This window comes from Erpetoichthys calabaricus, chromosome 14 (genome assembly GCF_900747795.2).
Source record: "Erpetoichthys calabaricus chromosome 14, fErpCal1.3, whole genome shotgun sequence".
Lineage (NCBI taxonomy): Eukaryota > Metazoa > Chordata > Cladistia > Polypteriformes > Polypteridae > Erpetoichthys > Erpetoichthys calabaricus.
The window spans coordinates 111,760,472-111,772,297 of record NC_041407.2 but is presented as its reverse complement, the minus strand read 5'-3'; the positions used below and the strand labels follow the sequence as shown (position 1 = coordinate 111,772,297).

Sequence of the window (11,826 nt, the reverse complement as noted above, 5' to 3'; positions counted from 1 at the left end):
TTTGAGTGTCACTTGGATTGAATGCAAAGCAGAGGACCACATCATCTGTCAGAACCACCTGACGTCTCCCACATGGTGCCGCAAACATGCCCTAATGACTTCAAGTTTCTTGTGCCAACATTCAGCCTGCAGTGTTGTCAATTCAGTCTGAGCTGGCATGCGCTCGATGTGCCAATGCATATTGGGGCATCCGTATGATGAAGGGTGGACTGAGCCACAAAGAGGTGGTCAGCAACAAGAGTTGGGCACACTGGCACATTTAAAGGACAGTCAGTTGTAATTAAGGGACCGAAGAGGTGCCAAGAAAACCTTCACTTGCCATTAAGCTGCCACCCCCAGCCTGCACCAAAGGGACGCAAGGACTTGTCTCATCTGCACGTCTGGGTGGGCATTAAGGTCTGTCCAGTCTTAAGATGCCTATCATTGATGACCACATGCCCGCTCTGACCTCCTCTTCCATTTCTCTGTTGGTGTGCTCTTGTGCCCTCGTTGATGCCCACTGTTGCTGACCCTTCAGTCGGCCTGGTCAGTCTGCCCGTCTCCTCTCAGGTGTGTCCACTCACACAGCTAATCTTCCCAGCATCCTCTGTACTTCCAGGAGGTGTTAGGAGGCTCCTGCTTGGCACCACGACCATGCCATGGACAGAATTACTCCGGTCATCAACATTCTCAGCCATGTGATTAGCTGGGAGGAGGAATGGGTGTGTCTAATAAAGTGGTGCCCGAGTGTGTACAAGTAATGTGTGTTTGTATGGTGATGGGCATGTCATGCCATGTGCTGGGAAGAAGGTGCATGGCAAAGGCTCTTAGGACATCAGAATCCGAAAAAGAAAAACACACAAGGAGGCCAGATGGCATCAGAAGATGGCACTGAAATCGCAATGCAAAAATGGCTGCCAGAAGGTCACTGCTGGCACAAAACTCCCCTGGGCAGGTCAGGAGTCCAGCCTCACGTGTGTCACACAAACCTGATGGATTTTCATCCTTACTGTGCGCATACCAGGGGGAGGACATGGCACAGTGTTGGTCACATAGATTTGGGCACTCTGACAATGGCCCTTTGCTTTGAATCTCAAGAAATGCAAATTCGCCACACGTGGCAAAGGGGCAAATGCTGCGGGAAATGGGAACAAATCGTGGCTCCATTTGAAACGTTCCAATTTCAGGTTGGACAACCAAATTCCGACGGGGTGACATTACAGGCGAGTGACAGCAGACGGACAGACGCCCTGGTGATTCGCTCTCTGGCTATGACAGTTAGCACTGGTGACAGCAATACAAGGACCTGCAGATGGTGGTGGTTCTATGTCCACTGCTGGACAGACAAGTAACGCATTGGCACTTGCGGGTTTATTTAGCTGTGGCACCGCCTCTGCGTCCGGATGGTGAAGTGGTCATTCAGAGCTCCCAGGGGCATCTCTCTGGGCACTGTCCGGCATGCCCAAGGTGGACATGTTAGGTGTGTGAGCCAATGAGCTTTAGAATTGAATCTCCAGTCAAGCCTCACTGTCCTCCTAGTGACGGTCACAGTGTCACCTGCCTGTCCCTGGTAACTTCCAAGATGTCCAGAGATCGACACCCACCAGCCTGTCCTTCTCTGCATCTTTCCAAATACTGTATCTTCTTTTTTGTGCCCATCTCCTGTGAGGGGTGCCCAGTGGGTTGACATGCCAAGGCTCATGGACATGATATGGTGAACGATTTTCATACGAGACCCCCATCAGTATAATTTTCAGTTGCAGTGTCCGTCGGTGGGTTCCCAACTACAAGCTTGAAGCCCTCGCGAGGTTCCAGGTGGTCTCACAATTCCAAACGGATTTTTAAACGTTTCATGTCGGGGTTTGCAGGGTCCTCCCAGTCACGTGTACGGAGTCCGGGGCTAATCGGGATGAGGCGTATTTAGAAGGTGAAAGGGTGGAAGTGCAAGTCGACGTGCAGCAGGTTTCCACTTTGATTGTCGCGCTGACTTTCGGGTTTCACAAGAATGTTTCTTTCCGCCGTCGTGATTTGGTGTTCCATGTAAGATTAAGCAGTGGTTTGTCAAAGTCTTCAGTAATAAAACCCACCAGCAAACACAACAAGGGGGCTGCTTACGTGAAAAAGGCGAGCCTCCATCAGTGTATTAAGCAACTAAAGCGCGTGACTTTACGGGCACCCGCACGCACGTCTCACGAGGGCCTACGCAATTGGCGCCCACATAGCTGACTCCCTCTGTGCCTGAAGCAACCGTCGACAATTAATAGAGAAGGAAACACGCGAAAGCGCGTGAGCACGACAGCTCAGTTATGAGCTACGCGTGTCCCTTCATCGTTCATGGGTATTACTCGTCCCCCCTTTTTTTTAAACCGGCAATTTGCAGACAGGCGCTCGACAGACAGCGCACACTGGGGTCCTGACGCCGAGTTCTTTTCAGACGCGGCTCGCCTTCGCCTTGATTGCACGGTGGTGTTTGACATTCGTGATTCCTTTTGAGTTCTCGTTAGTTGCGGAGTGAATTTAAATCGCCAGCATGTTTCGCACTATGGTGGTTCAGGCGAGGAAACACCCCAGTGTAAGTAGAGCTAAGTAATCCCGTATCTGCTCAGGTGTGACATTGAGAAGGCGGCGGCTCTGCGCCACGCTGCAAGGACAGAAGGCGGTCGGTCTGCCACTCACTCGGTCGAACAGCTGCGCGCCCTGTTGCGTGTGGCGGACATGTAAGAACCGACCGGCCACTCCCGATACTTGGCCCAGAGCAGAGGAGGAGGACTTGAGCCGTGGAGTGAATGTCGTCTGCCCCCCGCTGTCGAGCGACCTTGTGCGCGGCCTGCGCGATCTCCACTTGTTAGGAGCCTCGGGGTCGACGACTTGGGTAGGGTAAAAGTTCGCCGAAGTGGAGTGGGCATCGCCGTGAGAAGTAACCCCGGTGGGCTGTCTCCACGAAAAGACGGGCTTTGAGGAGTTCGGGTTAGCGGACCACCAAGTCGTGTTGTTATTCGGGCCGCTCGTGGAGTAATTGACTATCGCAGGATATCCCCCCCCCCCCCACCAATCTCGTTACTTTCACCTCCGCGGACTTCTGTATTTCAAATTCCACGATCTTAATAGAAATCGCACCGTGCAGGGGCTGTGGCTGCTGAATGAGGGCAACCGGCGGAGTCGGGGTCAAGGGCACTCGGTGCAGTCCCGGGGCCCTTCTGCAGAAAAGCGGCTGTCTGAATTTGGAGGGGGACACACACGAGATGAAGACCCCGCGCGCGCACACGCGTCTCAGTCTTCTTGAGGTGCCTAATTATTGCGTCTCCCTTTCTTCCAATTAAAGCGCTCACTGCAGCCTAATGGTTTTGCTGAGTTCAGCGCTTTCTGTAAGCGAATTAAGCTGCAGAATAAGCACTTGCTGTGATTTGTAATTAAAGTCTGCGAGAGGGTGGCAAGTCTCAAAAACGAGGGTCGTGCAGTAGGAGACAGGACACGTCCCCGAAGGTTTGAAGGCTGTCCTTTTAAAGCTTTGCTTTCTGAAGATTTTTGAGTTTTAGCAGCTGTGATAGTGGACTGAGGATGAGATGGTAGACGTGGACCGCATGTTGAGTGTGCCATGCTAGTAGTTTTAAGTTGGCACTTTTGAATACCCAGAAGTGAGCAACTTTGAATAATGAAGCTTTCAAGAAACGGCCCGTCTCACAGCCTACATGGACCTCCTCGCCTGTTGGTTTGTGGAGTTTCTTTTATTCTGTTGACCCTTGTCAGGTCATTGTTTGTGTGCGCGTTTGTCAAGTTCACCTTTGCACACCCACGTGCCCTGGCTCAGGTGTGGGTGAGGAGTATCCCAGTAGGACGTTTCACATGAATGCCATAGAAAGGGTTTCGGTGGGACAATTTGGAGAAAACGGTGCAGTCGGAGGAGCTGAATTGGGATGTGAGGCTGACTTGTGACCACCTTCAGGACTGGCGTTTTTGTGCCCACCACGTATGTGGAGCTCTGTGATACCCGCGCAACATCTTTAGTTTAAAGCTAATAGTTGACTGCATGTCGAGCAGAGCAAACCAGCAGCTTTGTTTCTCATAAAACCACAACTGGGACCACAAATTGCAGCCTGCCAGTGGGCACTGGGAGGTATCTCAGAATGGCCGTGAGCTTATTGTTTGAAGGAATTTAAAAGGACGTTCCTCTACGTTTGGACCTTTTGTGTGTATTAAGGTTTTGCGAGATCTCCTGTAGGGTTTCTGCCGGCCGGTCTCAAGTACGTTTCTGGCCTGTCCACGCGCCGCCCTACATGTGTTAACGGAGGCGTTGGTCTCTCAGCCTCTGAGAATGGAGGGTCGTACGCCTGTGAGTGTCGTAAGTGGACGGGCGGACGTACAGATCTGTCACACAGCGCCCTTATCTAATCGCTTGTGCACATCACAGCATCTCCTTCTCTGGTTGGCTGCTCTCCCGTATTCCGAGGAGTTGTGGTCCATGGCCCTTGTTGTCATGCGAGTGCTGCACACGGGCACATCACTTACCAGCCGGGTCACTCTTAACGTGGCTAGCGGCGCTCCTGCCCCTCAAACAGCATCCTTAAGTGTGGAGGGGAGACGTGTGGCAGAGATGTGCTGTTTTGTTTGTTTTCAGGTTCCCAGAATCGAGCCGCTGACGAGGTGGGATCCATCATACATCAGACATGTGACAGAAGGGATGTCTCGGTCCAGTGAAGTTCATTTTAAAAAAGGTTTAGGGAGAATTTAAGAAGGAACAAATCCCAGAACTCCAGAAAAACGTCACAACAGGTGAAGAACCAAAGTGGAGGAACGGCTCCTGTGTCTTTGGTTCTGATCTTCGCTTTCTCCTGTTAAACTTCACCAGTTGCTCCTTTTCTGTGGCAGACGCACATTGGCGTGTTCACCACGTTGAAACGGTTTGCCCTCCGTGCCTTTGCAGTTGCTAGGCAGATCATAACCGGAGACACAACTGGAATATTCCAGTTACGGTTTGGCTTGTCGGGGTCACACTGGGACCTCGCATGCAGGCAGACATCTTGGCGTAACTGAGGAACTGATGTGCCAGTGCGGACGCTGCCTCCCTGCTGTTGGGACATTTGTGGCAGCACACCTGAGGATTGACGTCTCCTGAAATATCATCTGGGGGTCTTAAGATTAACTTGACATGCATTCCAGAAATGGAGTAGGGACCACTTTACATTTGTTGCTTTGGCCGCCGCTTTTATCCAAAGTGACTTAGAATGTTTGGTTACTCCCCCCACAAATTGGAGCCCAGGCAGGTCAGGTGACTCGCTCAGGGTCACCCAGCTTCCGTGGTGGGATCTGAACCCCCAGCCTGACAGTTTGAAGTCCAGAGCCGTAACCCCTGCGCCACTCTGTGCGCCACTCTGCCCGCCCTTTCCCGATGTCCTGACGTGTTCTTTCGGTCTGAGGAGGGACGGATGTGAAATGCGTTTACGTTTGGCGATGGCCGCCCTGGCAGTTCACATCAGGATACCTAGAAGTGCTGGAAATTCCCACTGGAAGTCCTCTTGATATCTCCGTGGCATTAGACCCCTGAAGCAGACATCTTCACGAGTGTACATCACGGCCCCCAGAGCACAAGGCGCCTGCTCGTCGGGGGGCCAAGTCAGGAGTAACTGGGCAGGCCTGGCTCTCATTGCCTTGGCGATGCCCATTTTGGGACGTCTTGTGAGCTGCTGGGATGCTTTGCAGGCCTGGTGGCTTCAGCTGGAGGGTCTGCTCACTCTTTTTGCGTTTTGTTGTGGTGTGATGGACATGAGCCACCATCAAGAGGATGTCTTTTTACGCAGGTGGTCCAGAGCCCCTCGTTCCTTGTGGCTGTCCACTCTCTCTCACACACACACACACACACACCCCTTTCTTTGGTCGCTCGCTTTTCTAAAGTGAGTTTCAAGGTTTTCTTCACGTGAGGTCTTTGATGGTTGACCTCTGAAGGTGGGCTGCATCTGCCAGCGCTGGGCACACTGTAGGCTCAGTCCATAGGTAAACTGGAGCTGGCAGGCGCCTACTGGATATGCAGAACTGTGCCCAAGTTTATGTCAAGGGTCCCAGGGATATGGGAGTCGTGTTGTCCCGTGTTTAGAGTGACGTGGTGGCGCAGCTGATGCCAGGGGGCTCGTCGTATTTCAGTGCTGGCTGATGTCCATGTTTGGTTCACCCTCCTGCTTGTGGGCAGAGCTCAGGTGTGGTTGAGGACCACCTGCTATGCTGCAGTCCCGTTTAACTGGGTGAAGACATAGTGCTGTGACAAGTTCCCGGGTAGACAAATGGCACAGAATGAGCCCCCTTTAAGGTGGAGGAAAACGAGGGGGGGGGAACATATCTTGGGTGGCTTAAAATGACATGCTAGTGTGAACTTTAACACCCAATTCAGTAACACCCAAGGCAGGATATTTGTGGTGGGCTCATCACACCCCCCAGAGCCCCATTTCTGTATTCCGAGGTGAGTCTTTCACATCCACAAGGGGAGTATTGCCGTTTTGGTCTTGGTGGGTGTCACCCGTGCACAAGTGACAGTGGTGGAGACGTGTGACGATCCAGTGGGCACCATAGTTACCTTCTGGGTGTGGTGAGCATTGCTGCCTGCACTGGGACTGAGCTGATACATTAGCGCTAAACCAAGTGTGCCCATGTGCCAGGCTGTGTGGTGAAACCGGAGGGTCGGCGGGGCCAAGTGTGGCACTCAAGTCAGTCGCCATAGTGACCGGTCCACGGGTTTGTAGTGGTGAGGGGAGCTGAGGTGGTCTTTGAGGAAGGCTGAGGTTGTGGTGGTCTGTGATCGAGTGTCTGTCGGCCCACTCTTGAAGTGGCCAGTCAGGCTACCAGCTTTTCACCAGTTTGGTGGGATGGGCCTCATCGGGGGGGTGCCCCAGATGCCATTGTTTAATCAGCTGACCTGTCTTATTTGTCCTCTTGAGCTCTCGTGTGCTTCTGTCATTAACTGCTTACTTTTTGGGTTTCTGTGGCGTTTGCTGCCTTAGTGGCACCCAAATGCCAACGACTAATGGTGGGCAGCACAGATGACTGTGAGTGGGCTTGAAGATGGGAATATTCAGACTTTGATGTACATCTGTACAATTATTTTAACACACATAAATGGGGGGTGGGGGTCTTAGCAGTGCTCGGACCACCAATGTTTAAAATCCTGAGCCCCTGTGACAGCCGGGCGTGAAAGTCCTTCATGGGAGAACGAGCTGCACAGGCAGCCGCCCCCCCCCCCCCCACACACACACACACACACACTGGCACCGTGTGCCCCCATGTTACTGTCAGTAATGTTATTACGGGTCACTCCAGCGCCACGACTGACACACTCAGCCAGAGTCCTGTGGGCAAATGTGTTGTGATGTGCCCCACTCAGCTGGCAAGGTGGTCCGAGAACAGTGAGGGGAGTGAAAAGGCAGGCTGGCCGATGGACCCTCCAAAATAATCAAACATGCCCACCAACGGGCAGCGGCAGGGTACAGTGAGGAACGTGACATTCTGAGACAGCATCAAGTTGGGGTCCGCACAGCCCACCTGTCCTCTTAATTGTCCCTTACAGTTGCAGCAGTGTGTTCATAAAGAACGGGGGGGAGACGTCGTGTTGGCTGGCGAGGATTTTAAAGTGTTGTCTGGGGTCTCCAGTGTATGAGGGAGGGCACAGGAGACGTGTCTAGAGAAGGGTTGAGGGGGTCCGGCTGAAAGGCCACTGATGAAGACCACCAACTGACCAATCACGACAGGCTGATCGTGGAAGGGCAGCTAAAACCAGAAGCCGGACCCTCCTGACCGCCTTCATATTTCTTTATTAAGGACGAGGGCTGACGGTTATATAGCCCCTTGACGTGTGGGGGCCGAGTGATGAGGGGAGATGAAGGGAGACTTTAAAATGAGACCATCGGGGACACAGCGGGAGGCTTGAAGTGCCAACGTCACACAGACATTAGAACGAGGACCACGGAACAAGAGAACGGGTAGTGGGGTGGGCAGCAGGACGGCTTTAGGGACCCTCGCCACTCGATGGTATTTTGAGAGAATTAAGTGGACGAGGCTGGCAGTCTTTGGTGGTCTCGTCCCGATTGTCCTCGCGTGTTTGTGAGGCGCACACACAGGAAGAGAAGAGGCGGGTGGGACACAAAGCTGTAGCCCCCTGGTCTGTGGTGTCACCTTGGCCATTTTGGATTTTGCTGCGATTTGAAGCCCATCCCCCCCCAAACTGCCCCCTTTGGTCGTTGGTTTTGTCTCCTTGCAGAATGTGAACTTGTGTGACTGGGGGTCCGCTGAGCCCCCCCGTCTCCCGCTCACCTGATGATCTTTATACTCTCATCCAGAGCCTGGCACCTCACTCTTTGTTCCGACCACCACTTTCAAGTGCCCGGCCCGTGATTGTGTGACTTTGTATGTGACTTAGTGCCCGCATGTGCCCACGTTTCTCAACTCAGAAGTCCAGTCCTGTAGTGCCATCTGCAGAGCCACTCGTCCATTTAGGGGTCACAGCAGCATAGGGTGGGAGGCAGGAGACGGTCAGTCTGGCTAAAGTGACGACTTGAAGGTTGCTGAAGCGCCGCAGGACCCCCGGGGTCCGCTTCTGTTTTCTGCCATCGTCGTCTTCTGATTTTATTTCCTTTGCCATCCCTGAGCCCCCCAGTTGGCACTCCACTTGCTTGCCTGCTTTTTTATTTCTCATTTCAGTTGTTGGCAGGCTGCTTGTGCCCACGGTGGTCTCATCTTCTCAGGCTTCGCGTTGTTGTTTTTCATGGTTTGAGCATCGCCCCCCCCCACATACCTTGGGGTGTCCCTAGGACCACTCAGCACCCCCCCTTTGTCTCCACTAGAAAGTTCTGTTGAGTGGGGGTGGGCCGTCTTTGGAGTCTGCCGTAAATTCTGGAGTTTTAAATTGAATTTGCTTAAAGGGGCACATGGATGCCCCCTGCTTTGTCACTGCCAGAGTGCCCGCTCTGTGGTTTGCTTCTCTGTAAAAATGGGGGCTGAGAATTGTGGGAATGTTTGGGGGGGGGGGGGTCACAGTGAGCTTTAGACAGAGGGTCTATCATTGTGGCTTTAGTGTTGGCACCCCTTGGTCACCATGCCCAGTGAATGACAAGTCGTTTGTATGTTGTGAGGGTCACCGTGCCAGCCATTCAACGTAAAGAGCACCAGCATAGAAAGAGGGGCACCGTGTCTGAGTCGACAGACCTGCCAGTCACCGTGTGCCCCTTTGATAAATGAATTCAGGTGGCTGCCAGGTTGGGTGCCTGCCAGTTACTGGACAGGTGATCAAGAGGCCCACCCAGTAATCTCAGTGCCAGTTTAATTCTCTCGGGTGTGGATCTGCTGTGGGCATAGCGCTGACGCATTGGGCACCTGTTTTGTAGTCGGTGGTGGAAGTGTGGAGACCACCCAGGCAGTACGGTGCCCCAGGCCGTGGCCACCGTTCTCGCGTTGTCCTCCATGTCAAGGTGACGTGATTGGCAGGACCACACTGGCCTGGCACCCAGTGCCTTGGCCCCAAAATGGCATTCAGTGCCTCCCCACCCGTCCTGCACCGGCTGCCATCCAGAAGCATGTTGGCACTCGCCAAGTCTCAGCTGGTTAATGGAGGTTTTATTCTCCTGTTGTTAACCGCGGCCCACCTGGCACTCGTCACGGCATAGCTGCAGCTTCAGATTAAGGAGTTGGCCCTGCCGTGGACTTGTGCCAGTCACAGTAGTCTGACCTGGGTTCGGCAGTGCCATCTCATTGGCCAGGGTTGCGTCCAACCGGCCTGTGCGGTTTGTGGTGGTCTCGGCAGCACTGATGTCCCAGCGTTACCTCATGGCAGCTGCTGCCAGTATTGGACCTGCACTGGCTTTGTTGATGAGGGCACGCCTGGCATTACTGAGTGGCACACCTCTGGACTGACCGCCTGCGCCCAGGTGACAGTTTGCCTTGGCCGTCATTCTCATTCTTGTCTTTTTGTCTTCCAGTTGATCCCGCTGTTCCTCTTCATTGGTGCTGGATCTGCTGGTGCCACCCTCTACCTTGCCCGCCTGGCTATGCGTAATCCTGATGTCTGGTAAGTTACAACTGGTGGGTTTGTGTTACCCAGTGAGGGTCTTGTGGCCCCGCTTAGCCATTTGGCACCTCCTTGTCCCGCTGGCTCTGTCATGCCAGTCCTTCTGCACCCACTGCTGACAGCCACCTCCTCCTTTAATTACTTTGGTCTTAAGTGAGGAGGCCTGGCGCGGATGCCCACGGGTATCACCGGTAAGCTCAGCTTTGATTGCTCACTTGATTGATGGTTCTTTAATTGGCACTCTGTGGCAGGAGTGAAGACCGACGCTCCTGCCCTGCCAGTTCATCGTCGGGGTGCCCGGTGATGGCTAAGCTAGGGTTGGAATTGGCTAAGCCTCTCTGGGCCAAGGGCAGGGGGCTGCCCGGTGGTCTCATGACTGAACTTTGTGCCTTTTGATCTTTCCAGCTGGGACCGCAAGAACAACCCAGAGCCCTGGAACAAGCTGGCCCCCACTGACCAGTACAAGGTATGCAGTGCCACTCATGTGCCTGGCACTCATCGTCTTATGGCCCGTGTTGAGTGAGTGAGTGAGTGTGGGTGGGTGGGTGTAGTGCAGCACAAATCTCGGGGGGTCTTTTCCAGGATTACGATTTATTAAACTTTAAGACTCTCTGGAGTCTGAGCCTGCGACTCTTTTAAATTGTAGCGAGCCTCGGCGCCAGCGCGCCCGTAATAAGCGGGGCTTTAAGATAAGCCGTGCCTGGCGCGCCGCTCACCTGTCTGTCTGCTCCTTGTCTTTCAGTTCTACTCGGTCAACGTGGACTACAGCAAGCTCAAGAAGAACGGACCCTCGTTCTAAAGGCAGCGCCATGCCGCAGGAGCAGGACCCGCACAACGCGCCACATCCAGGAAGCCAACCGCACAATCTACCTTCATGTATCGACTGGCATCTTCTGCACTTGTCTCTGATTTCTAATAAAGTGACATGATGCCCTATGTGCCTCCTCCTGCCATCTTTATTGAGCGTAAAGGGCCAAGCCTGATCCGTCTCAAAGAAAGCTGGTGCTGTTGGTTGGTTGGCCCAGAGTAGCACCCTGCCTCATGACTGGCACGTGAGGACCTGCCAGCGGAGCCCCCTTGGCACTCTGGGGGAAATGAGTGAAGAATGCCGAAGAGAGCGGTGGGGTGCTGCCGGGGGCTCTTGGAGGTGGGCACATGCACTCGTGCCAGTCGTGCCTGATGACTTTTCTCTCCTTTTCAGCCTGATGGATTCTCCTGCCTCAGATCTGTTAATTGCTCCGCCACGTTCTGCATAAAAAAGCCATCAGGTCACAAAGATGGAGTGGCACGGCAGTAATGAGCAGGGCGACGTGCCCAAAGCCGGGATCCAGGGGCTGCCAGCTGGGCGGTGGGGCACCAAAGCATGTGACCACTGAAGGACAAGACTGGTGTGGGTGCAGGGTGCCAATCCACAATGCCATATGGCACCTGTGTAGCCTGTGGCTATCTGCAGCAGGTGGTGCCCCCTTTAGTTTAATCATCACTGGCACAGACTGCCCTGCAAGTTTCACATTGGCATCCTACTCATGCTGCTCACCCCCTCCTGTGCCAATCAGTCCATTTTTTTTTTTTTTTTTTTAAAAGAGCTACTCTTGAGTTTGGGAGGTGCCCATGGGCGGCAGTTCAACAGACTGCATTGGGTAAGCCTCTGTGCCAGAGGGGCTGGCGCCGATGCCCATGACAGAGGGAGGCCTTCCTGTGTGCCCACAGTAGTCATTCTAACACACAGTGACCCCTGCGGACTGCCTTGTTTTGCCCTGGTGGTCTTCAGCCGTGCAGCACGCCGCCAGCCCCCCCTCAACCCA

At 53.7% G+C, this 11,826-nt stretch overlaps 1 protein-coding gene across 1 annotated transcript; it reads left to right on the top strand.

Moving 5' to 3' along the window:
- The first annotated feature begins 2,372 nt into the window (after positions 1-2,372).
- ndufa4a (NDUFA4 mitochondrial complex associated a) lies at positions 2,373-10,955 on the top strand. The gene is made up of 4 exons (XM_028819005.2): positions 2,373-2,551; positions 9,933-10,021; positions 10,427-10,487; positions 10,764-10,955. Exons 1-4 carry the CDS (start codon positions 2,510-2,512, stop codon positions 10,818-10,820), a joined length of 249 nt encoding a protein of 82 aa, XP_028674838.1. The 5' UTR covers positions 2,373-2,509; the 3' UTR covers positions 10,821-10,955.
- Positions 10,956-11,826: the final 871 nt, after the last annotated feature.

Coding starts and splice junctions, on each gene's coding strand:
- ndufa4a (XM_028819005.2), top strand. CDS start 2,510: ATGTTTCGCACTATGGTGGTTCAGGCGAGGAAACACCCCAGT. Junction 2,552..9,932: donor AGGCGAGGAAACACCCCAGT/GTAAGTAGAGCT, acceptor TTTGTCTTCCAG/TTGATCCCGCTGTTCCTCTT. Junction 10,488..10,763: donor CCCCCACTGACCAGTACAAG/GTATGCAGTGCC, acceptor CTTGTCTTTCAG/TTCTACTCGGTCAACGTGGA.